This window comes from Pan troglodytes, chromosome 4, assembly GCF_028858775.2.
Source record: "Pan troglodytes isolate AG18354 chromosome 4, NHGRI_mPanTro3-v2.0_pri, whole genome shotgun sequence".
Lineage (NCBI taxonomy): Eukaryota > Metazoa > Chordata > Mammalia > Primates > Hominidae > Pan > Pan troglodytes.
The window spans coordinates 133,876,890-133,903,063 of NC_072402.2; the positions used below are offsets into that span (position 1 = coordinate 133,876,890).

General features: G+C 36.3%; 1 protein-coding gene across 7 annotated transcripts in view; it reads left to right on the forward strand.

The window, feature by feature from the left end:
- SMAD5 (SMAD family member 5) overlaps nucleotides 1-26,174 on the forward strand; it is a 50,442-nt gene that overhangs the window by 7,513 nt on the left and 16,755 nt on the right. For 3 of the 7 annotated variants that reach the window (XM_001169580.7, XM_054684623.2, XM_016953872.3), the window contains exons 2-5: nucleotides 8,044-8,118; nucleotides 13,824-14,395; nucleotides 21,076-21,327; nucleotides 23,490-23,609. In XM_001169580.7, coding sequence (XP_001169580.1) covers nucleotides 13,993-14,395; nucleotides 21,076-21,327; nucleotides 23,490-23,609 — 775 coding nt within the window. In that variant the 5' untranslated portion in view covers nucleotides 8,044-8,118; nucleotides 13,824-13,992. Of the gene's footprint in view, nucleotides 1-8,043; nucleotides 8,119-10,395; nucleotides 10,529-12,906; nucleotides 12,991-13,823; nucleotides 14,396-21,075; nucleotides 21,328-23,489; nucleotides 23,610-26,174 lie in introns of those variants that run through there. The other 4 variants (XM_001169564.6, XM_016953874.3, XM_001169547.6 and 1 more) reach the window with 3 other exon arrangements.

Consider the following 26,174-nt stretch of genomic DNA (forward strand, 5'->3'; position numbering starts at 1 on the left):
TCCCACCTCAGCCTCCTAAGTAGGTGGGATCACAGGCATGTGCCACTGCACCTGGCTAATTTTTTAATTAAAAACAATTTTTTTTTGTAGAGATGGAGTTTTAAAAACTATGTTGCCCAGGCTAGGCTTGAACTGCTGAGCTCAAGTGATTCTCCTGCCTTGGCCTTCCAAAGTACTGGGATTACAGGCATGAGCCACCACGCCTGGCCCAGGATAACTCTTTTTTTTTTTTTTTTTTTTTGAGATGAAGTCTAGCTTTGTTGGCCAGGCTAGAGTGCAGTGGTATGATCTCGGCTCACTGCAACTTCTGCCTCCCGGGCTCAAGCAATTCTCCTTCCTCAGCCTCCCAAGTAGCTGGAATTACAGGCACGTGCCACCACACCCAGCTAATTTTTGTATTTTTCGTAGAGACGGGGTTTCACCATGTTCGCCAGGCTGGTCTTGAACTCCTGACCTCAGGTAATTTGCCCACCTCGGCCCAGGATAATTCTTTAATAGTGTAAGTCGAGAACTATCATGTCTGTGCTCAGAGCTCTCCACTGAGTTCACAGTTTCCTTAGAGTACTGTAAAAGCTAAAGCCTTTATATCCAGCATGGCCATTCTGGCTCTCTGGTATCTCTTTGACCCCACTCCTTACCTTTTCCCCCTTGTACACTGTGTTCTCAGGCTATACTGGTCTTCTAGCCAGTATATGCTCTTCATGCCAGAAGCATGCCAGACATGCTCCTACCTTAGGATCTTTGCATTGCCTGTTGCCTTTACCTGTAATGGTTTTCCCCTAGATATATGCCTGTTGGCTCACTCTTTTATTTCCTTAACATTTTAACTCAGTTGGCACCTTCTTGGTGAGACCCAGCCCAGCCACCCTGTTTAAAATTACACCTCTCTTCCAGGACTTCTTGTCCACCTTCCCCTGTTTTAATTTTTCTCTGTAGCACTTTTCACCTAACAAACATATCATTTACTATATCTCGTTGGCCTCCTTCTGCTGGAATATAAGCTAAATGAAGACAAGTGTTTTGGTTCCTTTTATTCACTTCTATATTCCCAGCTCCTAAAATGCTATCTTAATAAATATTCTTTTGGATGAATGACTTGAATGAATTTGACAAGTTATTGTAATGTATGTGGTACTGTTTTTTAAAGATTATATTCTAGTGCGAGAGACAGAAATAAAGTAAATGAACAAATTATTATGAATCAGTTAATACAGTGAAGAAAATGAACATAGTATTGGATTAGAGATTAGGGAAACTCTGTATAGGATTATGGGGCGATCAGGGAAGGTATCTGGGATGAGAGCTAAAGCTGAGACTTAAATAACGATAGAGCTAAAAATTAGTGGCCAGGGATTAAGAAAAGTGGTATAAGCAGAAAATGGCATTTGTAATATCTGAGGTTCAAAAGACATTCCAGTATAGGAAGATAAATGCTTTTGAAGAATGAATTCTTACTAATATTTATTGGGAGCAGGAATAATGCTTCTGGAGTTTTATTTCATTGTTTTGAGGAGCAACAGCTCATTTGTAGTAACAGGACACACTGTGAAAAGTGCTAGATACCTGGATTACATGCCCTTTCTCTGTCTCTCTGTGTTCCTCTAATAACTTGAGTTTATCTCATTGTACTTACATATAGGGGTATAGTTTGGTGTCTGTCGTGCTACGTTATTCTGTGAAGGGAGATTCTGTCCCGTTTGCATTTTTGCTATTCCCACTCTTCACTCATATAGTACCTTTGTATGGGACTTAGAAAAAGGCCTTCTCATTTATTCCTTCACCCTTGGCTAGTGCTGATAAACCCCTGCATGTCCTACAATGTCTGCTAGATAGTAGGTGCTCAATAAGTGTTTAATGATTCATGGCTGTTATAGCTGCTGAGTCAGTTAATGCACATATACTTAAAGAAGTAGGTGTACTTTATGATAATCATTTCTGTATTTCTGTTGATTAACCTAGAGTACTATAGTTATGGAAGTATTTGTACCTAGTTTCTGATTTGATTTTTCTTAGTTTCAACCTCCAAATTTGTATAACCCCAAGTATATTAGAGAGAATTGTTTTGAAGCAGGAATGACTCATGATAATGTAAATCCTCTCCTTAGTAAGGGTTCATAATATGGCTGAGGTATAGCTGCACTTTAATTTTGAAGCCTGTTTTTCCTCTGACTCTTCAAGAAATATGTTTATTTTAAAAAATATAGAATTAGATGAAGCAGAAAGTGAAAAGTACACCTAACCCCACCACCAGAGCTAATATCACAAACCCTTTCTTTCATTAAACAAATATTTATTGAGCATATGTATCACTAGGCTTACAGTGATGAGTGAAAACAGATACAGCTCTTCTCGTGGAATTTACATTCTTGTGGGGACAGATTTGAAAGGTAAATGTAAAAACATAGGTGTGGTAAGTGCTACAAAGTAGGAGTATGTGATGTGGTAAGCATATAATAGGGGGACTTCTAGCCAGGACGGTTTGGGAAGACTTCCCCGAAGAAGGGATGCTTGAGCTGAAAGAGAGGTAAGGTGTGTGTGTGTTTTGTAATGTGATAGATTCATTTGTAATTCATGATATACCGTAATTTTATAAGGTTTTCATTTATGGCTGAGGTACCACTGCATCTCTTTTGATACACTAGTGACGTTCTGTGTTCAGTCAGTGGTTGCAGTTTTTCAGAAGAATCAGGGAACCTCACGTACACAGGAATTTCTAAATATTATTATTACCTTGGTTTTCTTTCTAGCTTTGAGGTCATTTCTCTAAGAAATGACAAAATACATCAATAAAAGGGTATTATCAAGTCAAGTCTTCATAAACCAAAGGTATACTATGAAAGGCCAAGATAATAGCAGATAATGGGTTCATAGCTGTTAAGTCCCTCCAGTTTCTAGTGTAAGAAGGAGCATACATTCCTGTCTGTTCAATTATTGGCTCTCTGTGCTTGGTGTACATTTTTTTAAACTCAATTTTAATGCCCTATTTCTGTTGGCTATCATATGGAAATAAATATAGGATAAAACTAAGTGATAGGCTAAATGGCATATGAAACTCTTTATAGCCCCTGTTTAAGATCTTACAGAGATTACGGTTAGTGTCTTTTAAGCCTGAGTTCCTAGCATGGAGTATTCCTGACATAACACTAGTGGGCACCCGGTAAATTTTGAATAAATCAAATGTCTCCTCTGTCTAATATCACAATTCATCTCTCCAATTCATATTATCCTCAATATCTACATATTTATTCCTTTTCTCCTTGAGCTTTAATTTTATATCTTCCTGGATGCATGCCAGTATTTGTTTCCTTATGTCCCTCCACTGTCACCTTCTTGCCTTGTTTTGGCCATAACTAGAGTTACCCTTTGGTAAGTGATGTTTTCATTATTCAGGGTTTAAACCTTAACTTTTCTAGTTAGGCTTCTGTTTATTTGTGACATCCCTCGTATCTCTTTTTTTTTTTTTTATTTAATCACGGTGTGTGTGTGTTCCTCTCAGTTAGGTTACTACCATGGTTTTCGTCTACGCTTTGTCCCCCTAGTTAGTCTCTTACTTGGTCCTTTGTTGTTGGAATTTTTGTCTTCTTGAAATACCTCTTCGAACATGTCTTTCGGCTTAGATAGAACTCTACACTGCACATAGAATTACTTCTAGCAGTCTGACTCCTTAGCCTTGTATTCACAGTCTTTCCCTGTTTGACCTTCATTCTGTGGTTGTGCCTTTCCCTTTTGCTTCACAGTCAGACTAGCTGATTGTCACCTCCTAGCCTCCCTTCCTCATTTGGCTGAGTGATTTGGTTTTCCTCGTCCTTGTCCTTTCTTGCCAAGTGGACTGTGAATGATAGATTGTTATATTTCTGTCTCGTATTCAGTATTTTGGTAGTCACTCTCAAAATTTGTGCTTACATGACAAGCAGTTATTCTTGCCTCATCCTTAAGCTTCTATTCACTTAGGTGCAGTGTGTTTGAGTTTGCAGGGGAGGGGTAGAATCTGTCCAAACCAGGTGTTTTTTTTGCACAGTTGCTAAACCCCCTCAACCAACTTCTTGTCTGTTACTGGCCATTTGCAACACAGTTAATTCCTTCTTAATCAGTCATATTCACCGGTATATAATCTTTTCACTTTTTTCTTCTTCCACTTACCAGTTATACTGTTCTTTCTGTTCCATGTATGTACTCTAAATACCTCATAAACCAGAGGTATACTATGAAAGGCCAAGATAATAGCAGATAATGGGTTCATTATCTGAGTCTGAAAGTGTTTGATCACTCAGATTTAATTCCATTCATTCATACGGCAGTTTTGATGAAAATTGACTGTCTCACCTAACACGAATTGTCCCATGGGTTTCCTAATGAGATTTTAGATTTAGATTTTGGGGGATTCTCTGGTTTTCAAGCTAGAAGTAGAAATTCCCTGAAAGGTTTCATGGACACTGTTCAGTGTAGTTTGTGTTTTTCTTTTATGATGCTCATGGTTAGCCTGTTCTGAATTATTGTAACAAGACTTGGCTTTTAAAGAAAAGGCTGTTTGACACTTAGCCTTCTGAAAGTTTGGTTTAATACGGCCCTAGTAAGAGCAAAAAAGAGAAGGCAGAATTTGTCTTCTATCCCTGATTATGTTATTGAAATAAGATTAACATTTATAAACAACTGTTTTACAATAGGTTTCTATGGAGGTTTATTGCAAAAGAAAATAGCTTGACGATTTAAGTTCCTTGAAGCCTATTGACTTTTTGGTTTTCTTAGGAACTAAATATATTACCTCTTAATATGTTTAGATATATATAAATATATCTTATTATATTGGTATATATTAATATATATTATTCCCACTGGTGTACTTTAGGATAGGTATGTTAGGTGGCTCAGGATGAGGATTACAGAGGTGCAAATAGAATCTGCTCAGAAGCCAGATTGTCTAGGGCATTATTTCACCTATGTGGACTGTCAAATGCATCTTCCCTTGACTTACTAGAGAACTCAGAGGTAAGCAAGCCCTGGAGCACCTGAAAGTACCAAGGATACAAATCATGTATTCCATGCTAATTGGGTTCTTTTTGAGACAGAAGGAAAGTTCATTTTCATTAGGTAGTTTATCAAGTTTCTCCAAAAGCAACACTGAGGAATATAGGAGAAGCTATGAGAAATGCAGAAAGAGAAAAGAAAAAAAAAAGAGTTAAAAGAATGAGAACAAAGGAGGGGTTAGAATGACAGATACTGGTGGCAAGTGATGGGGAGCATCAGAAAGGACTTTGAGAGAGGACAAAAGAAAAAGCTGCCGTATTTCTTCTAAGATGTAATTTTTTTTTTCACCTCATAACATAACATTAACTGTCTTACAGTTAATAGCATCTGAGTATTGCTTTTGGCCAGGTGGCAGTTTTGATCTAGTTGTCATTGTACAGGCATGGCTCTGACTTGCTGTTTCTGTTGCTGTCATTTCAGTCTCAGTGTGGACATTGTTTTAACTTCTCGTGTTGAGTAATTGCCATTTAAAATATTTTCTTAGTTGTTGTTTTCACATCTTCATTTAGATCCTCTAGGAACACCAAACAGGCACCAGTATCAAAATTTGCAGGATGGTTGTCAGTGGCTTGAAAGACAGTCGTGGAGCAGTGTCAGAACATTCTTCATACTTACATTCTTGATGGCAGAAGGATGATACTGTGAAGAAAAATTTTAAGTTATAAGAAAGCATTATGCCATTTACTTTGCAGCTTTTTCTTCCTTCAGGGTTCATAAAATAATGCGGACTCTTAAAGTACATGACTGTATGCTTATTGAAATAAAGGATCCCGACCATTTATTTAAAATCCTCAGCCTGATAGCAACAATGTTCATGATTATTACAACAATAATAACTACAGTTGCCCTTTATTGAGTATGCACTGTGTACTGAGTTAAGTGTTTCTCACTTAATTCTCAGAACCTTTTAGGGCCATAGTATTCACGATACAAAATAGGAAAAAATGGAGATTTTGGGTGTAAGTGTTAGATCCAGAATTTGAACCCAAGTTTATTAGGCTTCAAATCCGGTGCTGTAGTTCCTCATCCTGTTATATAAAGTATTACTTTGTGAAAGACATAGAAGCTTTTATGCTTAAGATAAAATTGTCTCCCTTCATCCCTCTCCCCAAAGGGTCATATCCTGACTTCTTTTAGCGACCTTTATATCTTTAGGGCAACTCCATTCTCCACTGTGTATCGTAGATAGTTATGGGCACATTTCAGTTGTTCTGTTAATTTGTAACTATTTAGAGTTAGTCTGGATCTGATTTATATTTCAACTCTTTATTATCTAGCTTAGTGCCTTGCCTTTTATAGGCACTCAGTAAATATGTGTTGTATAAATAAGGCTATAAGTGTGAGCTTAAGTTTAGCACTGGTTATTATGTATATTTGTGTCGCAGTAGACTCTGAAAGCATTTAGAAAAGGAGTATAGAGGACCAAAATTTAGCTGTCCAGTAATCTGTAATGTGTAAAGACTGTTGCAGTTGCTAAGTACAGTCTTTTGGGATTTTCTCTATTACTGGAATAAGTGTAGAGGTGATGTAGAAGAGTATTATGGGGTGTTAGATACACAGCTGATTTAAATTGAAGATAGGTGTTCTCAGTGTTTCTAAATTCGTTTTATTTAGTGAAAGGCAAAGGGGGCATGAAAAATTGAATCAACTTTTCAGGAAAGAGACTCATAAAATGTTCAGAGGTATTGCAGGTTCACTTGTGGCTCATGTAGCATATGAGCCATATATGCAAATCAGAACGTATTTTATTTTTTGTATACATAATGAGAAATTTTTTCATAACCGAGTACTTATATGAGGATACTAAAGTAAATCTATTGCTGTAACCCAAGCTCTCTGATCATTTTATTTCAAATTTTGGACCAAGGTGTTATTTTGAATATAGTATAGTCTGCAGAAAAGACTAGGACAAAATGCATCCATTATATGGGTACCATAAAGAAGTTTTAATCTCAGTTTAACAATTTTACTTTTACTATAGGTGGTTTAGTTCCTTTAGAAACCTAGCTGTTAAATATTAAGAAAATAGATGAGTAAAATATGATTGCACCATTAAAGGCATTTAAAAAAATCTGTATATTGGGGTGAGGGAAGAGCAAATGCTTGTGGTGTTAAATAGAAAATGCAGAATACCAAGTAATATCATGGTATATCCTGTTACGGGCAGTTGTGGGCAAGACTATATATATGCAGAGGAAACAAATATAAGCATACTCTATGTTAATGGTATGATTATAGGTGAATATACTTAGGAAAAATATTTTTTAAGGAAAAATATTTTTTAAAAAGTGGTACATTGTCTCATCATTTCTGAGATCATTGTGTTCCAGTGATAAGTGTGCTAAAAATGTCCTAATGATAATTAGAAAAGCTTTGGAGTAAGATCACCACAAAAAAAATATATTTTTATGCAGTGGTAGTAAGCATAAAGCTAAACCTTTCATTCCTGCTGATTGACCTAGCACAAATGTGAGAAGGTTGGGTTAAAGTTGATAGGTTGATGACATACGTTAAGTGGTATAAAAATAAGTTTGAAAATGAGCAAATTAAGCTGGATTATTCTTGATCTCTTAAACTATACAATCTTATGATATTTAACAATTTGAATGTTTTGGAGAAGTCAGGAATATGAAGAACAATTACAGACCTGTAAGGGAAGAAAATTCCTTGGCAGGAGGGTTTCTTTCTAGGAGGCAGTGTGTACTACAGTGGTTTGGAATATGGATTCTGCAGCTGGACTGCCAGGGTTCAATTCTCAGCTCTGTTTCTTGCTATCTGTATAATTAAGCAAGTTACATTTAATTTCCCTTTGCCTGTTTTCTCATCTGTAAAATGAGAATAATGGAATTTACTTTATAAGGCTGTTTTGAAATTTAATGATTTTTGATTTCTAAATGTAAAGTCCTTAACAGTACTTGGCATAGTGAGTGCTCAATAAATGTTAGTGGTTTATTATTATTAACATTATCAAAGGAGTATTATGATTCCTTTGCTTAAGCAATTGATTTTTTTTTTTAGAAAGGAAGCTGTTGAAGTTATTGAAGTACCTGTTGCTATATTCTAAGAAATTAAAATGTCCAAAAATCTGCCTCTGTAAGTAACCTTTTAAGATCATTCATGCCACTCTGTTTCTTTAGTCAGTAATAATGCAGCCCATGTTCTATGCCTTCTATAGAGAATTTCATTTAAAATGAAACCACTGAAAAATGTAGACCACCATTTAATACTAAATGGTGAGTAAAAGGTCTGATTTTATCTTGAAGAATGAAACTAAAATTCTGGGAAAACATTAGCTTATAGTAACTGTAAACATGCATGAATTGTTATAATGAACAAATAATGGATCAAGTGTGAATGGATAAACAATTTTTCCCACAAAATAATTCAGTATCATTATATGACAGCCTTCAATTTGACATTTGTGGCATTAGCTTTAAGTTGTTTTTTTTTTTTGCAAAAATATTGATAAAAATATATATACATTTTTTCAAAGACCTCTGTTAAATTCTTTGATAGTCAAGTTATTCTTACCCTCCCCCCGAACAAAGAATGTCTTGCTTACTGATTACTGTAAAAGTGGTAGATTCCCTGAGCTCAGTATTCCTCATCCATGCATCAAGACTACAAAAAAGCACAAACTAATACATATAAAACATGGAGAATCTTATAATACTGAAGGAAAGATTACGTGTTATTCCTTCTATACAACATTCACAAAAAGGCAAAACTATAAAATACATCACATTATCCCCATGGGTCTTGGGGACAAACAAAACCTCAAATAATGTCAATGCTTATGCTGCTTGCTGTGCCCCGAGTAGCAGAGTCTCTAACCCAGGAGTCTTATGTCCTTTGGCAACATCCAGAAGACAGTAACAGACTAACTTGTAAGTGGGGTAAAATCAAATCCTAGATCCTACATTGTTTGCCATCATTTTTATAAACTTTGGAAATCTTGGAATTTTTGCAAAATCTGTAGTCTCACTCATGGTTCATAAGCCATTATGGTGAGGGAGACACTTGTGAATAGGGACTGATTTTATAAGTGATCAGTCACAAGTATGTTTTAAAGATATTTTTAAAAATTGAAATAATCATCTAGTAAAGCACACAAACTTAAAGTGTATAGCTTAATGAACTTCTGCATATGGTATACATCCATGTCGTCATCACCCAGATCAAAATATGGAAAATTTCTAGCTCCCTAGAAGGCTGTCTCATGACCCTTCTTAGTGCTCTTCTGGCCTTGATGGCATAGGTTAGTTTTGCCTGTTTTTGAATGTTGTATAGATGGAATAATGTGTAATCTTTCCCTCAGAATATATGAGAATTCTCCATGTTTTACACATACTAGTTCTTTCTGTAGCTGTGAAGTATTCCATTTTATGAATTTATTACCAGTATTTACCCACTCTACTGCTGATGAATATTTGGGTTCCAGTTTGGGACTATTATAAATAAAGTTGTTAGGAACATGTACTTGTCTTTTGGTGGACACAGCACTCATTTCTGTTGGATATATACCTAGGAATGGAATTTCTGGGTCATAGGGATCTATGTTTAGCGTTAGTGGATACTGTTAAACAGTTTTCTAAAGTGACTGGACTAATGTATATTCCTACTATCAATATATGAGAGTTCCAGTTCTGTATTATCATGAACAGTTAATCTTTTTTTTTTTTTTTAAGTGTAGCCATTCTGGTAGGTACCGAGTGAGATTTTACTGTGGTAGTTTTTGTTTTCTTTTTGCATTCATGTGATAACTAATGATATTGAGCCCATTTTCTCATCCAGTGGCTATTTTAATGTCCTCTTTTGTGAAGGATCTGTTCAGATCTTTTGACTATTCACTAATTTTTATGATGAATTTTTCTCCTTTTGTAATGTAAGTTGAGACGTGGATAACAAGTACTCGGGTAGCTTGCACATACCACTTTACCAGTTTGGGAAGTATAGAAAACATTTTTAGAAATAATTTCATCAAAAGTGCTAAATTTTTTAGTCATTCCATATTTAAAGAGTTGAGTGTGAGATTTGCTCCTCTCCCTGTGCTAGTTTTACTAGTAAGAGTTCTAGGTTTTTAAAACTGACACCTATTGTTCTTTTTGAAACTAATCTCTTGAAGTTTAGTGGCATACCCATTCACCAAAGTCACTGGCCTTTTCTTTGTTTACATTCTCTTTAAACTCTCCCATATGTTTAATCTTCTGCAGTACCATTGTATCTAGTTCTGTCTTTTTAATAGTGCATTATCAGTAACTCACTATCAGGAAACTCTTTCCTAACAGTGAATGTTTCATAATATTTAGGTGTTTACTTACTGTTCTTTTCACTCTGTTGAAAACTTTTTTTTTTTTTTTTTTTTTTTAGCTCTTTGTGCAAAATCTTAAATCTGTTTCTCATCTTTACCTGGCTAAACCTGTATCTCCAGTCATGACCTTTTCCCAGTGGAGTTTACCACCATTTCTCCTGACAAAGCTGCCTTCTGAATGTTTTTAATTCTGTGGGTAGAATTCTCATTTTATCATTATCTTAGTCAACGTGGGTTTAAAATTTGAAATTATCTCTAATTTCAAGATACAGTTAATAGAAAAATCAGTGACCATTCATTAAGTATCATAGTGTGTGGTATGGCACATGGAATGGTCCAGGTGCTGAAGACTACTTCTTAGAAGGATTTTGTACTGTATTTGGGAAGTTACGATATTATTTATGACTTATTAATTAGTTTTTATTATAAATATTCAGTGACCATAGCCTCTTCAGCATTGGGTGGTAAAGGAAGTCTTCACAAAAGGGGATAGATTGGAGCTCATCATTAAGAATGACTAAGATTTCTCTTGGAAGACACAGATGGGCAGAGGGACAGGGATTTGGATTGGATCAGAAGGTGTGTATAGTGGAAGAGTAATGGGCAAGATTAGATTAGGACTAGATCTAGCCAGTCTCTTAAGTCTTGGTTCGTCTTCTTTCTGAATGCTAATGATTAGAATTCATGTTTGAATAGTACTGTTGAGTTTGTAAAGCTTGTGTTAGATAGACATTATTACTTTAACATTTCTGTGACTTAGGAACCATCATCTCTATTTTACAGAAAAGTTAATAGGCTTTGAAAAAGTGATACTAGTAAAGAACAGAATCTGGTGGGCACAGTGGCTCAAGCCTATAATGCCATCAACTTGGGAGACTGAGTCTGGTGTGTTTCATTTCCAGGCATATTTTTATTCTCTGATATCATAGATATCTATAAATAACAATTTTTTTTGTTTTAAGTTTGATATAGACATCCTTAGAAAGGTATATATATTTTTACAAATTGTTTTTCTTACTAATTTATTTGATAAATGGACACTATTCTAGGTCCAGGGCATCCAGTGGTTTTGAGGGCAGACGAGACTACCTGCATACTAACATTGCATTGGGGAAAACAAAGTAAATAAACAAAGTTGATAATGTAATATCAGATTAGGGTAAATGCTATAAAAAATGAACAGGGTCAGGGGATAGAGAATGTTGTGAGAATGGGCTGTCATGCTGTTTTCAATCAAGTGGTCAGGGAATTCCTCTTTGAGGAGGTGACCTTTGAACAACTGAATTAATTTGAGTGAGTATGCTGCGTTAAGTTACGGGAGAAGAGAAGTTAGGGGAGAGAACATCAGATGCAAAGGCCTCACATAGAAATAACCTTAGAATACTTGAGAAATGGAAAGAAGTCAAGTGTGGTTAAATGCAATTAGGTAGGATAATGGTTAAGAAATGAATAAGGAGAAGCCAAGGGCCTGATCATGTATGATATTGTATTCAGAATTCTGGTCTTGAAGCTCCTTTCTTTTTGCCTCCCTCTTCCTTAACTGTCTCTCTGTTGCTCATACACATACTCTCTCACACATATGTACACTACCCTATCTAGCCCCCCATTGTATTCTAGTGTTCATGAATAAGGTATCAGTCAGCCAGGCCTGCTCTTATCTAGCCTAGGAAATGCTGTGTTCATGTCTGCCTATATATATATTTTTTTGTTTGTGTCCCTTTGCCTTTGACATTTCCCGTCTCATCTCAGACAACCAAACCATGGTTTTACTTCCTGACCCACATGGATTTTATCATACATCCTTGATGTAGATGCAACTGAGGTCAGCCCTTCTTACAGTTCATTTAGTACATAACACTTTATACTCTGTGACCTGTTAGTGACAATTATGCTTTCATTCTCTTTGTTATATCTCTCTATTTTAATGTGGCCAGTTTTGTTTGCCTAGGAAAAATCATCCTACATAGGGCTGGGCAAGACAAGGCACAAGGCATATCCATACATAAGGAGGATATCTTTACTTCCCTGTACCCTTCCCCACCATGGTTCCAGCATAGCAGGCTGGATAGCTGCCAGTAGTTGATCGGCATCCAGAACTGTATCTGGTACTTTAGTAGGCTCTCAGTAAGTATATTTTGAATGAATCAGTTTATTGACTGTTGAGATTAAACCCTACTTGGCATAACTTTTTTTAAAAAGCCCCATCATGGCTATTCACAATACATGGGATGTAACAAAGAATCAATAATTATTTGTTGAGTGTATGTCAGTTTTACTTTACTCTGTGTTTACATTATCTTTATTTACTCTATGTTATTGTCTGGGCTTTAGCTAAGCACATACATTCTTTTCTGGAAAGATGCAACCCAGTCCAGAATAATATTGATGCTAGAATTTTTCAAAGACAAAGCTATATCTTTTGGCAATTGTAGGCACAAGAAAGGAAGCATCTTTTGTTACACCATTTTTCCAAACGTTATTCTTGTTACTTTAGTAGGTATTTATCGTCTGTGGTTGGCTGTGCAGCGATCTGCAGGAGATCTTACACATTCTTTTTATTCTTTATTTAGAAATGGGATCTCACTATGTTGCTCAGACTGGACGTGATTGAACTCCTGGGCTCAAGTGAGTCTCCCGAATAACTGGGATTACAGGTGTGTGCCACTGAGCCTGGTTTTTACCAGCTCCTATCGGTGGAGTGCCTGTCACTTCCACCTGTCATCATCAGGAGCTTCTTAATGGTGCAGAACAGTGGTTTACCTGGAGCAGGCTCATTAACCAATATAAAATATCACTTAAAATAAGCCAATAGGAATTATAAAATTAGAAACTGACCCTTTTAAAATGAATTTATTCTCTTTAAATTTATTCAACATACTTAGTTTTACAAATAGATACTTGCCATTTTACTGGCAGTTATAATGATTTATTTGAGGGTTTGGTACATCTTATACAACCATGAATACAATTTGCATCTAATAATGTGACTTCAGTAGTATCATGATTTTTGCCCAAACCTTCTCAGTCTGGGAAACGTTTAAAGAGAATAATGACCTTAGAGAAGAGCTGGATTTCTCTTAAGACTTCTATTCAGATCAGGACATAATCACGTTCAAAACTGACATAGCATGTAACATGGATTTCAGTGAAGAAAAGTACTTCAGAATCAAATTTTAGAAGAGTGTTTTAGGGTTTAGTGGCCTAATCAAAGGGAGTCCAGAAGCTATTTTTGGATAATACATAGGAGGTAGAGCAACCTGGTTTTGCCTCTGGTTATCATTTGACATTGCCAGTGTCTTACTTGTTCATATTATGGGGAAGGAATCGAGTGGTCACAGAACTTTTGGAGAAAATTTATCAATTTTTTGTTTACTTTGTAATGCTTTTCTGTTCTTATTTAATAAAATATACCTTTCGATTATATTAATTTAAATTTGTATATATTGAATTGATTTAAACTAGGATCCTTTCCCCCTTTCTCTTTCAGGACTTGACCCAATGAAAGAAGCATATGGCACTTGTGAAGATAAATGTTACTCCTCCCTTTTTAATTGGAACTTCCGCCTAGGACCTGTGTATGACGTTTCACCTGTGATCTGTTCTTTCAGTAGCCACTGACTTTGAGTTACAGGAAGGTCTCCGAAGATTTGTGTCAAATGACGTCAATGGCCAGCTTGTTTTCTTTTACTAGTCCAGCAGTAAAGCGATTGTTGGGCTGGAAACAAGGTGATGAGGAGGAGAAATGGGCAGAAAAGGCAGTTGATGCTTTGGTGAAGAAACTAAAAAAGAAAAAGGGTGCCATGGAGGAACTGGAGAAAGCCTTGAGCAGTCCAGGACAGCCGAGTAAATGTGTCACTATTCCCAGATCTTTAGATGGACGCCTGCAGGTTTCTCACAGAAAAGGCTTACCCCATGTTATATATTGTCGTGTTTGGCGCTGGCCGGATTTGCAGAGTCATCATGAGCTAAAGCCGTTGGATATTTGTGAATTTCCTTTTGGATCTAAGCAAAAAGAAGTTTGTATCAACCCATACCACTATAAGAGAGTGGAGAGTCCAGGTAGGTCTTATTCCTGAGAAGAATTTGGAAAAACAAAAACAAAAAACCTCTCTTCCTGATATGCATGTAACTAGATTTAGTAATGAAAAGGTTGTATTAGCTTTGTGTTTCCATCTTAAATATTCTAATCTTGGAAGGGCTATTGGATTTTGAGTTTAGCTTTTTATATGTAGGTGATACAATTCTCAGGTGGCTTACTCTAATTCATTATTCACTGTAAGCACCCATATATCTACTCTGCCTTTTCCTGTGGATGACCTGTCTCTGTTTTATTTAAAGCCTAAGCTCCAAGTGTGTACTATATCCCATTCCTTTTTGTCAAATGAAGAACTTTGTTCCTACAGTTATCATCCTTCTCTCCAGCATTATATTTTCCCTTTCTACCAGAGTATTTCTGATAGCATACAAGCATGCCATGATACTACCCATCCTAAAATAAAACTTAAAAAAAAATTCTGCTTTTCACTTCATTCACATAACCCAACCCCAATCACTGCACTGTTTCCACTGGTCCTTTTAGAGGATTCTCCATTTTTATTATCTTTATGTTTCATTTTTTTCTTGTGACTTCTCTAGTTAGTCTTTCTTTCCTACCATTTAACTTGTCAAGATCACTAGTGACTGCCTTTTTATAGGTCAAGGGGTCATTTTTGAGTCTTATCTTACTGTCCGCTCAACTGCATTTGATACAGTTGATCTCCTTCCATCCTACTCAAAACTTTTTCTCTGTTTGGCCCCTAAGACAGTATGCTATCCTGGTTCTCCTACCTCACTGACTGTTCTTGCCCCTCTTTGCTGGCGTATTCTCCTGTTTTCACAGGAGTCAGTCCATGGACCTTTTCTCCATTTATATTATTTCTTTATGTGCTTTCATGCTGTCACATGTCTTAAGATTGTCTATAAGCTGATGCTCACATTTTGAACTCAAGTCAACTTCTCCCTTGAGTTTTAGACTTGTGTATCCAGTTGCCTACTTGACATTTCCACTTGAATATTTATTTATTAAACATACCAAATGTAATATGTCTAAGCGCAGTTTTTTTTCTCTGGTTTCCCCTATTGAAGTGAATGGCAACAGCATTCATGTAATTGCTAATGCCCTAAACTGCAAGGTCATCTTTTATTCTTCTTACTTAAATCCTATATTTAAAATATGAGCAAATGCTGTTTGCTGCACCTTCAAAATATGTCTTAATAAATATGTCACCTCTCATCATTTGTGACATCACTACTTTAGTACAGTACATCATCATCATCACTCACCTTAAGTAGTGTCCTAATTGGTCTTTCTGCGTCTCTTCTTCCCCTTAACCCATTGTGTTTTCCACACAACAGCCAGAATGATTTTTTAAAAACATACTATATCATGTCAGTTCCTACTGAAAACACTTTCAAGGCTGTCACACTTAAAGAGATTTCTATAAGACTCTGTATGACCTATCCTCAGAGTTCTCTGTTCCTTGGACTTGCCATACTCCTGTTTCCAGGCTTTAACTCTTGCTGTCTACGTATTCTCCCCCAGGATCTTTCCATGGCACATTTTCTCATTCCATTCAGTCCTTGCTCAAATATCCGCATCACTAATTGACTCTATATTAGATATTTATTTTGTTTATTAACTGACATGAGCAGAGTCTTCCTCTATTTCATTCATTACTCTATCCTTAGTGCTTAGAATAGTATATTGTTGTCTGGCACTTGGTAGGTGATGCTCAGTAAATTTTTTTTATAATGAATGGTATAAGCTGAGCTGCTAGCTGAGTGCATTAGTCATCTATTGCTGCATGACAGATTGCCACAAACTTAGTGGCTTAGCACAATGCATGTTTATTACCTCACAGTTTCTTTGGGTGAGGAGTCCAGTCACATTTAGCTGGGTCCTTTGCAAGGCGCTGTAATCAAGGTGTTGGTTAGGGCCAAGGTCTTATCAGAAGCTCAATTAGGGAAGGATCTGCTTCCAAGCCCATGTGATTGTTGACAGATTTAGTTGCTTTCACATAGCCTTCTTTATAGGTAGTTCACATTCATGACAGCTTCTTCAAAGCCAGTAAGGAAGAGAGGGTCTTCTGGTTAAGAAGGACATTATATTCTTGTGGAATGTAATCATACATACCCTGTCACCTTTGCCATATTCTGTTGGTTAGAAGGAAGTGATAGGTCATACTCATACTCAAGCAGGGAGAATTACCCAATGGTTTGAATACCTGGAGGTGGGAATCACAGTGGTTACCTTAGAGTCTATCTGGGTTTCACGTGGAAATGTGTGGTAAAAAGACTGAAAATAACATTGGATGTGGAGACTAGTAGAAAGGATAGCAGATAGCAGTGATTATGCTGTCTGTGAAAGTTCAACTTAAGAGCTTTAGAGTGTCTTTAGACAGTTGGTATGATATGATTCTCAGTTTCTTACTGAGTCCAAGGAAAGCTGATAGCTGAAGGAACTGATGAAGAAAGGAAGATAAGAGGATTTAATAGAGAAGTATAGGCTGAAAAACTCCCAAGCTTGCTATTTGCTAGGAGTGAGTCTAGGAATTTTATGTATTCCCCAATAGCCAAAGTGTGACTAGTAGTCAGCCAGCCAATAGAAGTGTCTTATTTTTTGTATACATTTTTCTCAGCTATGATTCATTCTATAGAAAAGACTGGGGCATAGCTCTGATACTTTTAAATAACGGAAAATTTCATGTCTTACTAGTTCAACTATTGGAAAGAGACTATAGAGACCTCATGTTTCGCCCTGAGCCCAAACTCTTGGGGGAAGGGGCAGATTACCCAGCTAGATTAGCTTGCTGACCCCCCATGATTAAGCAGCTATGACGCAGAATGGATCACTTCATATTACCAGTATTAATAAAGTAGAAGGTGGTGGTAGTGGTAGTAGTAACAGTGATAGCAATTAATATTTATTGAGCACTGATGGAATAGTGATTCCTTCATGGGGTTAGAAAAGGGTACTGACATTTTACAACCCTTTCAGTTTACTTATGGGTTTATAGATAAGGAAACAAAGACTTAAAAGGGAAGTAACTTAGGCACGCTCACACAGTTAGAATATAGTGGAGTAAGTTTTGCAAAAAGATAAAAAGATGGAGGATAGTTAGAAAGAGATAATGAACATAAGAAAAATAGAGGGCCAACCTAGGTGGTCCTAGGTGTTTCGTTGAATACAGTGCACCCTAAGCTTTTTGGCACCAGGGTCTAGTTTCATGGAAGACAGTCTTTCCATAGAATTGGTTGGGGGATGGTTTTGGGATTACTCAAGCACATTATATTTATTGTGCACTTTATTTCTATTATTACATTGTAATATGTAATGAAATAATTATACATTTCACCATAATGTCAAATTAGTGGGAGCCCTGAGCTTGTTTACCTGCAGCTAGGTTGTCTCATCCAGGCATGATGGGAGACAGTGACAGATCATCAGGCATTAGATTCTCATAAGGAGCGCACAACCTAGATCCCTCATATGTGCAGTTGGCGATAGGATTTGCTTTCCTATGAGAATCTCATGCTGCTACTGATCTGACAGGAGGCGGAGTTCAGGCGGTAGAGCAATGGGGAGTGGCTGGAAATACAGATGAAGCTTCGCTCACTCTCTCTCACCATCACCTCCTGCTGTATGGCCTGGTTCATAAGAGAGCATGAACTGGGGGGGTTAGGGACCCCTGATCTAATAGACAGTATTGTCTAGTGATTAAGACTGTGGGTTCTGGAGCCAGGCTTTCTGGATTTGAATCCTGGTTTTACCAAATACTACCTCAAGCCTTAACCTTTCTGAGATTTAGTTTCCTCATTGTAAAATGGTAATAATACTACCTACCTAATAGGTTGTTATGAGCATTAGATGAGTTGGTGCATTAAAAAGTACTTGTTAAAACATTAAGTGGCCTGGAATCAGTTTCAAATTAAATATCAATTCTAATAGAATAATATATTCTGGAAATAGAGCATTGAGGAAGATGGCAGAGAGAAAATTTTCCAAGAAATAATATCAAACAATTCCCCAAACTGAAAATTGAAAGGGCTCAGTGACCAAGTAATCAGAACAAAGGATAAAAAAAGCCCCACATGAAATTTTTGTATATCATAGATTTAAAAAAAGATTCTGAAAACTTCCAGAAAAGAAAGACAGGAAACATATAAAGGACTAGAAATCAGAATACTGGATTTCTCAATGCAGTTCTGGATTCTAGAAGAAAGTAAAGTAGTGCCGTCAAAATTCAGAAGGAAATGTTATCTGCCTGCCGACAAGCAAAAAAATAAATTTTTATACATGCAGGAAGTCAAGAAAATTCAACTTTTTACTTTCTCTTAGGACACTAATAGAGGATGAGGTCCAGGAAATGTGATCCAGCAGTAGAGAAGGGAAGTCCAAGGACTTCAGACTTGTAGGAGACTTGAGCAGTAACCAATATAGGTTGGAACAAAAAGATGGAAGGTCTGGGCCTGGCACGGTGGCTCACGCCTGTAATCCCAGCACTTTGGGAGGCCGAGGTGGGCAGATCACGAGGTCAGGAGATCGAGACAATCCTGGCTAATACGGTGAAACCCCGTCTCTACTAAAAATACAAAAAATACGGGCGTGGTGGTTGGCGCCTGTAGTCTCAGCTACTCGGGAGGCTGAGGCAGGAGAATGGCGTGAACCCGGGAGGTGGAGCTTGCAGTGAGCCGAGATGGCGCCAGTGCACTCCAGCCTGGGCGACAGAGCGAGACTCCATCTCAAAAAAAAAAAAAGATGGAAGATCCAAGGGAAAACGTAGAGTGAATAAATTATTTGATTATTTGTTGTATCCAAGAAATAGTAATGATAGGCGTTTAACAGATCTGTTGGAATTCTGGAAATATTAGTGGAATGTACTTAAAATTAAACAAATGAAGAAACAAGGCAATGGTTAACTTTAGTAAAAACATTGTTCAAGAAAAAGTAGACTCATAGTACACTTGATTCAGCAATGAATTACATGTATGTATATATGAATACTGGATATTGATTTAAGCAAAATGTTATATTTAACTCTATTTTGGGGATGGGAGTGGGATAGAATAATAAAAGAATGCTGCCTCATTTGCCCTAAGAGCAAGTCTACAAATAATATCTTGACTAATAATAGCAATATAAGCATATTATTTAGCAGTACACAAAGTAAATGTTATAAGAGATGGCTAAGAGTTTAAATTTGTTTTCTATAGAAACAGTGTATGGGAGGGGGCTAGGAATTGCAGTTTTTGTTATAATCTCTAATAGCATGTCTTTTTTTAAACTGTCCACATATTAACATTATTTTGGATGATATAAAATAATTTTTTAAAAATCGTGCATAGATAATGTACAAGTGAAAGAGAAGCCAGTGATTTTAGCATACCTCTAAAGAAAAAAAAAAAACAAGTTCTTACTGAACTGAATTCCTGAGTAGTTATTTCACTAAGTCTCTCAGATTGCTAGCCTGCTAAATGTAGAAATTCTTGCTGCCTAATGCCCTTCTCTCCAATGGCAGCTGCCTCATTGTTCTGCGAGGGGAATAGCAGTTGTTAACACACAGTAGAACAAAACGATTGTAGTCAGATGTTAACCACATATTTAGTATACTAATGCAGTAGAATGAAATGAAACAATAGACAAAAATAGCACAAATACTGACTTAACAGAAACACTGGATTGTTGTGTACATCCCTACTTCAGGGAGGTGAAGTGTGACTTAGGTAGCTTAAAAACAAACTCATTTTGTTGATGCTGAATGATATCAGAATTAAGTTGAGATTTTTCTAAGTGAAACTACATTGACAGATACAGGACAATTGTTAATGAGATGAGTTGTAAATGTTTGAAGAATCAGGTTTGTTTCAGTTTCCTGCATGGAAAGGTAATCAGATATTTGAATGTGATTGGTCACTTGGGTCTTTAGAGAAAGCGAATATTTGAATAAAGTTTATCTCTTAAAAATGTATCTGTTAAAAATGTTTAGACTTTGTTGTGTATATTTTCATTATGGTCATATTTAGAAGACTGATTTTGATTGGAAGGCTTTTACCTAGAGAATATTACCATATTCAATATGGAAAACCATACTGAACAACGTAAAACATCTTTCAAACTAAGAAAGATCAAAGTGTTCATAATAGGAAATGTGGAAGTTTTTAGGGCATTCACATAACAGATTCCAACTTCACTCTGTAGTCTTAACTCCTTGTTCAGTGCGTAGGCCAACTGATTTTCTCATCTCCTCTGCCACCCTCCCCTTCTACCTCTTCCCAGCCCTAGTACTCCCATGTGAAATCCTCCTGTATCTTTAAGGTTCAGTCAGGTATGTTTTTTTCTTACAGTATTTTGTTTGATTCTCTGCTAGCTGGGAGCGCTCACCTCTGTTTAACTCCTATTGTGTTAAATTCTCTGTTTTTTGGTTGTTTTTTAATATCCTTTATCTCATAGAACAGGAGTGGTATCTTTCTCTGGATTTTCTGTCTTCCAGGGTACCTTATGCAGGCTAAATGCTTACAGAGTTTTGGATTCAGTTTTTATGTAAATAGAGATTCAGGGCTCTATAAAACAGCCCTTTCTAAAAGTAAGTTGTTTTAATAGGTTTACAGTCTTACATGAATCCTTTCTACCAACCCCTTAGTGTGGATGGGACATTTGTTTAGTCATTCCTGACAAATGACTTTTGATTTTTGTTTTTCAGTCTTACCTCCAGTATTAGTGCCTCGTCATAATGAATTCAATCCACAACACAGCCTTCTGGTTCAGTTTAGGAACCTGAGCCACAATGAACCACACATGCCACAAAATGCCACGTTTCCAGATTCTTTCCACCAGCCCAACAACACTCCTTTTCCCTTATCTCCAAACAGCCCTTATCCCCCTTCTCCTGCTAGCAGCACATATCCCAACTCCCCAGCAAGTTCTGGACCAGGAAGTCCATTTCAGCTCCCAGGTAAGACTTTATTTTATTGATACCAAAAAAAAAAAAAAATTCCTAAGAATCACAGTTGTTCTTACTGTGGGCCCTCTGGGTGAACTGTTACATGCCAAGGTATAGCTGTTTCTGACTCTTTATTCTTTAGGTAATTGTTTGATTTCCAGAAGAGTTTAGATTTTATTTTGCCAATTACCATATGTTTAAAAAATGGAAGTAGCCCTATTTGACTTAAATATTTTCTTCTATTTTATGACACTCAGTACCATTTATTGTCTTTTATATAACTGATACTGTGATGAAAGCTATGGCATTCAATTTAATCTTCAGAATGACTATGTGAGATAGATATTCCTGTTTTACAGATGGAAAAAGAAATTCTAAAGTAAATTTTAAACTTTTAAGTACCTTACCTAGGGTAGGGCTAAGAACTAGAGCTTCAGACCCAGGTTTGTCTAACTCTAAAGTCTGTGTTCTTTCAACTTTACTGTGTGGCTTTTCAAATTATTTAAGACTTTAGAAGTTAAAATGAATCCTGGTTATCTTTAGTTAGATAACTGATGAACTGATTTCACTGGAGAAAGATAAGTAGATTTTGTAAAGTTCTAAATTTTGTTAATGGCATGTCATATATGGACATGTCAGTATGTCACTGTCAAGAAATATTTGAACACCTGCTGTTGTCAGGCAGAGTCATATATAAGTACAGTAAGTCCTCACTTGATGTCATTGATAACGTCTTGGAAACTGACTTTAACTGAAACAGCATATTACAAAGCCAGTTTTATCATAGGCTAGTTGATATAAACAAGAGTTAAGTTCTTGTGGTATATTTCTTGTCACAAAAATATCACTAAATTTATCAATAAAGACCCAAGACTCTTCTAATATTAAACATTGAAATAAATGTGAGCTGTGCATATCTTTAAGAAAGATCAATAAAAACAAGACTGTTATTTACTTAATTATTCTAATTCATGGTCATGGGTAGCCAGAGCCCATTCCAGCAACTCAGGGCACAAGGTGGAAACCAATCCTGAATGGGACGTGATTAAATCACAGAGTGCACTCACACACACCCCGGCACTCACGCTGGGACTGTTTAGACATGCATACCAGTTCATCTAATGTGCACATCTTTGGGATGTGAGAGGAAACTCGGGTAACCAGAGAAAACTCAAACAAACATGGGGAGAATGTTCAGACTCACACAGACGTGGCCCTGGCTGGGAATGGGTTTTTTTCCTCATCAGCATCATAACAAAATGATGCTGAACAAAACACCATTGAACAAAGCATTATTCAAGGACCTACAGTATATTCTTTGTGATTTCTCTACTGCAGCAAAATATCAATTGGTATAGTTTTTTCTTTTGAAGAGAAATTAAGTGCCAGCTGTTTAACTTGCTATTAGGAATTTGCTCAAAAATAAATTTTCATAGTTTGTCTTAGATTCAGTGCTGATTGTAGTTCTGTCTCAAAATACATCCTGTACAAAACATTGGGATGAAAGACAAATTCGGTTCTTATTTATAGTTACTGAGACAAAAAAGTATAGCTGTAGCTTTTGCAAAATTTTCAACTATGAGTGTTGAAACTCAAAGATTTTCTAGTTAACATTTAGTTTCCTAAGTGAATTACCTAACCATTTAATAGGACACAACAGCCATGTTTGGATGTTGCACAAGCGTTAGACAATTGCTGTTAGTGTTGATGGCAAATTTTGAAGGGACATAGTTTTACTTTCCAGTTTTAAATGACAGTATACAGTATGTGCTGATCTTAATAATTTAAAAGTGTCTCTGTAGTAGATATATACCCAAATGAGGAAAATCTGTACTTCAGATTGATATGTAATAGCTGCAGTTTCTCTGAACACATAAAAATAAAGGCAAAATTCTTGACCTTGAATTCTGTTTTAGTGAATTTTAGGACTGATCCTTGTATCCTGGATTACCAGGGATCTGGGCTAAATAAATATGGATTTGTAGTAGGTTTTCAATTGCCATTAGGTGTGCTGTCTGTTCTCCTTTTCCCTTGCCCTAGGATAGTATCCTACATTTTTTTGTGTGTGATGTTCAGTAATGAAGCTTGCTGGTAATCTTAAGAATTTTCTAAAGCTTTTAGAGTAATAATTTTGAGCAGAATGAAGATTTTAATTATTATTTTTTTCCTCTTAGCTGATACGCCTCCTCCTGCCTATATGCCACCTGATGATCAGATGGGTCAAGATAATTCCCAGCCTATGGATACAAGCAATAATATGATTCCTCAGATTATGCCCAGTATATCCAGCAGGGGTAAGAGAAGTACTCACTTCATTTATTTTGTAGTAGTAGTTGTTTTTAACTTATTGGCTACTTTTTTAAAAACAGCTTTATTGAGGTATAATTTATATGCTATAAAATTTTTTTGTTTTAAGTGTATGATTCAAAGATTTTGGTAAATACCCAAGTTTTGCACCACAGTCTAGGTTTAGAATATTTCCATAACTCTTTAAAAAGGTTTCTCTGCGTATTTGCAGTCTATCCTCACTCCTATCCTCAGCTCCACATACCCTCTAATCTGTTTTCTGTACCTGTAGATTTTATCTTTTCTGAACATTTTATATAATTGTAATCATGTAATAATGTAGCCTTCTTTCACTTAGCATGTTTTTTCAAGGTTCATCCGTGTTGTAGCATGTATCAATAGTTTGTTCCTTTTTATTGCTTAACAGTACTCCTTTATATAAATATATCACATTTATTCACCAGTCAGTGGGCATTTGAATTGTTTCTGTATTTTGATTATTATAAACATTTGCCGCTGGGCTCAGTGGCTCACGCCTGTAATCCTAGCACTTTGGGAGGCCAAGGCGGGTGGATCCCTTGAGATCCGGAGTTCAAAACCCCAGCCTGGCCAATATGGTGAAACCCCGTCTCTACTAAAAATACAATAAAAATAAAAAATTACCTGGGCGTGGTGGCAGATGCCTGTAATCCCAGCTACTCTGGAGGCTGAGACAGGAGAATCACTTGAACCCAGGAGGCTGAGGTTGCAGTGAGCTGAGAGTGGAGTGCCACTGCACTCCAGTCTGAGCAACAGAGCGAGGCTCCATCTCAAAAAAACAAACAAATAAAAATCGCATGTAAGTCTTTTTGTGGATATTGTTTTATTTCTCTTGGATAGATATCTAGGAGTGCAATTGCTGAATAACATGGTAAGTTTAACTACTTAAGAAAACTATAAAACTTCTCTGAAGTGGCAGTACCATTTTACATTCTCACTAGCAAAGTATGAGGGTTCTATTTTCTCTGCATCCTCCTAACACCTGTTATTGTCTGGCTTTTTAATTATAGCCATTCTAGTGGGTGTAAAGTGCTTATTGTGGTTTTAATTTGCATTTCTCTAATGAGTAATGATGAGCATTTTTTAAATGTACTTGTTGGCCATTTATATATCTTCTTTGATGTGTTTATTTTAAATCTTTTGCCCATTGGGTTGTCTTACTGAGTTGTAGGAATTTTTTGTATATTCTGGATATGAATCCTTTATCAGATATATGATTTGCAAATATTTTCTCTCAGTCTGTGGATTTCTTTTCATTTTCTTAATGACGTCTTTTTGAGGGTAATAGCTTTAAATTTTGATGAAATCCATTTTGTCAGTTTTTTCATTTCTAGATTATGCTTTTGGTGTTGAATTCAAGAAATTTTTGTCTATCCCAAGGTAATGAAAATATTATCTTATGTTTTATTTTAGAAGTTCTATAGTTTTAGCTCTTATATTAGGTCAGTGGTTCCTTTTGAGTTAAGTTTGTATGTGGTATATGGTAAATGTCTACATTAAGTTTTTTGCATATAGAAATCCAGTTGGCTTTGCCATTTGTTGAAAAGAGTATCATTTCTTTGTTGAATTAACATCTTTGTCAGAAATCAATTGACTGTAAATGCCAGGGTTTATTTCAGGACTCTGTTGGCTTACATATCTATACCTCATAGTCTTGATTGCTAAAGCTTTCCTATAAAGGTTTTTCCCCCTATTTTTTTGTTGTTTTGTTTTATTTTTAATTTTTAAATTATTTATTTATTTTAGAGACAGAGTCTTGCTCTGTCATGTCCAGACTGGAGTGCAGTGGCGTGATCATAGCTCACTGGAGCCTCAGACTCCTGGGCTGAAGTGCTCCTCCACCTTAGCATCCTGAGTAGCTGGGACTACAGGCATGCATCACCATGCTTGGCCAATTTTGTTGTTGTTGTTGAGGTGGAGTCTTACAGTGTTGCCCAGGCTGGCCCTGTTTTTTTGTTGTTGTTGTTTTGTTTTTGTTTTTTTATGGCAAACTATATATAACATAAAGTTTACCATCTTAACTATTTTTAAGTGTACAGTTCAGTGGCATTAAATCCATTTATAATGTTGTGTGACCATCACCACCATCCATTTCTATAGCTCTTTTCACCTTGTAATATTGAAACTATACCTGTTAAATAAAAATTTCCTATTCTCCTTTTCCCCCAGCCCTTGGCAACCACCACTCTGCTTTCTAATCTCTATGATTTTGACCACTCTAAGTACTTCATATAAATGGAATCATACAATATTTGTTTTTGTTTTTTTTTTTTTTTTGTGACTGGCTTATTTTTCCTCAGGGCACATCCATATTGTAGCAATGTCAGAATTTCATTTCTTTTTAAGGTTGAGTAATATTCTGTTGTATGTATATACCAAATTTTGTTTATCTATTCATCCATTGATAGACACTTGGATTGCTTTCACTTTTTTGGCTATTGTGAATAATACTACTGTGGACATGGGCGTACACATCTCTTCGAGATCCTGCTTTCATTTCTTTTGAGTATATACCAGAAGTACAATTACTGGAT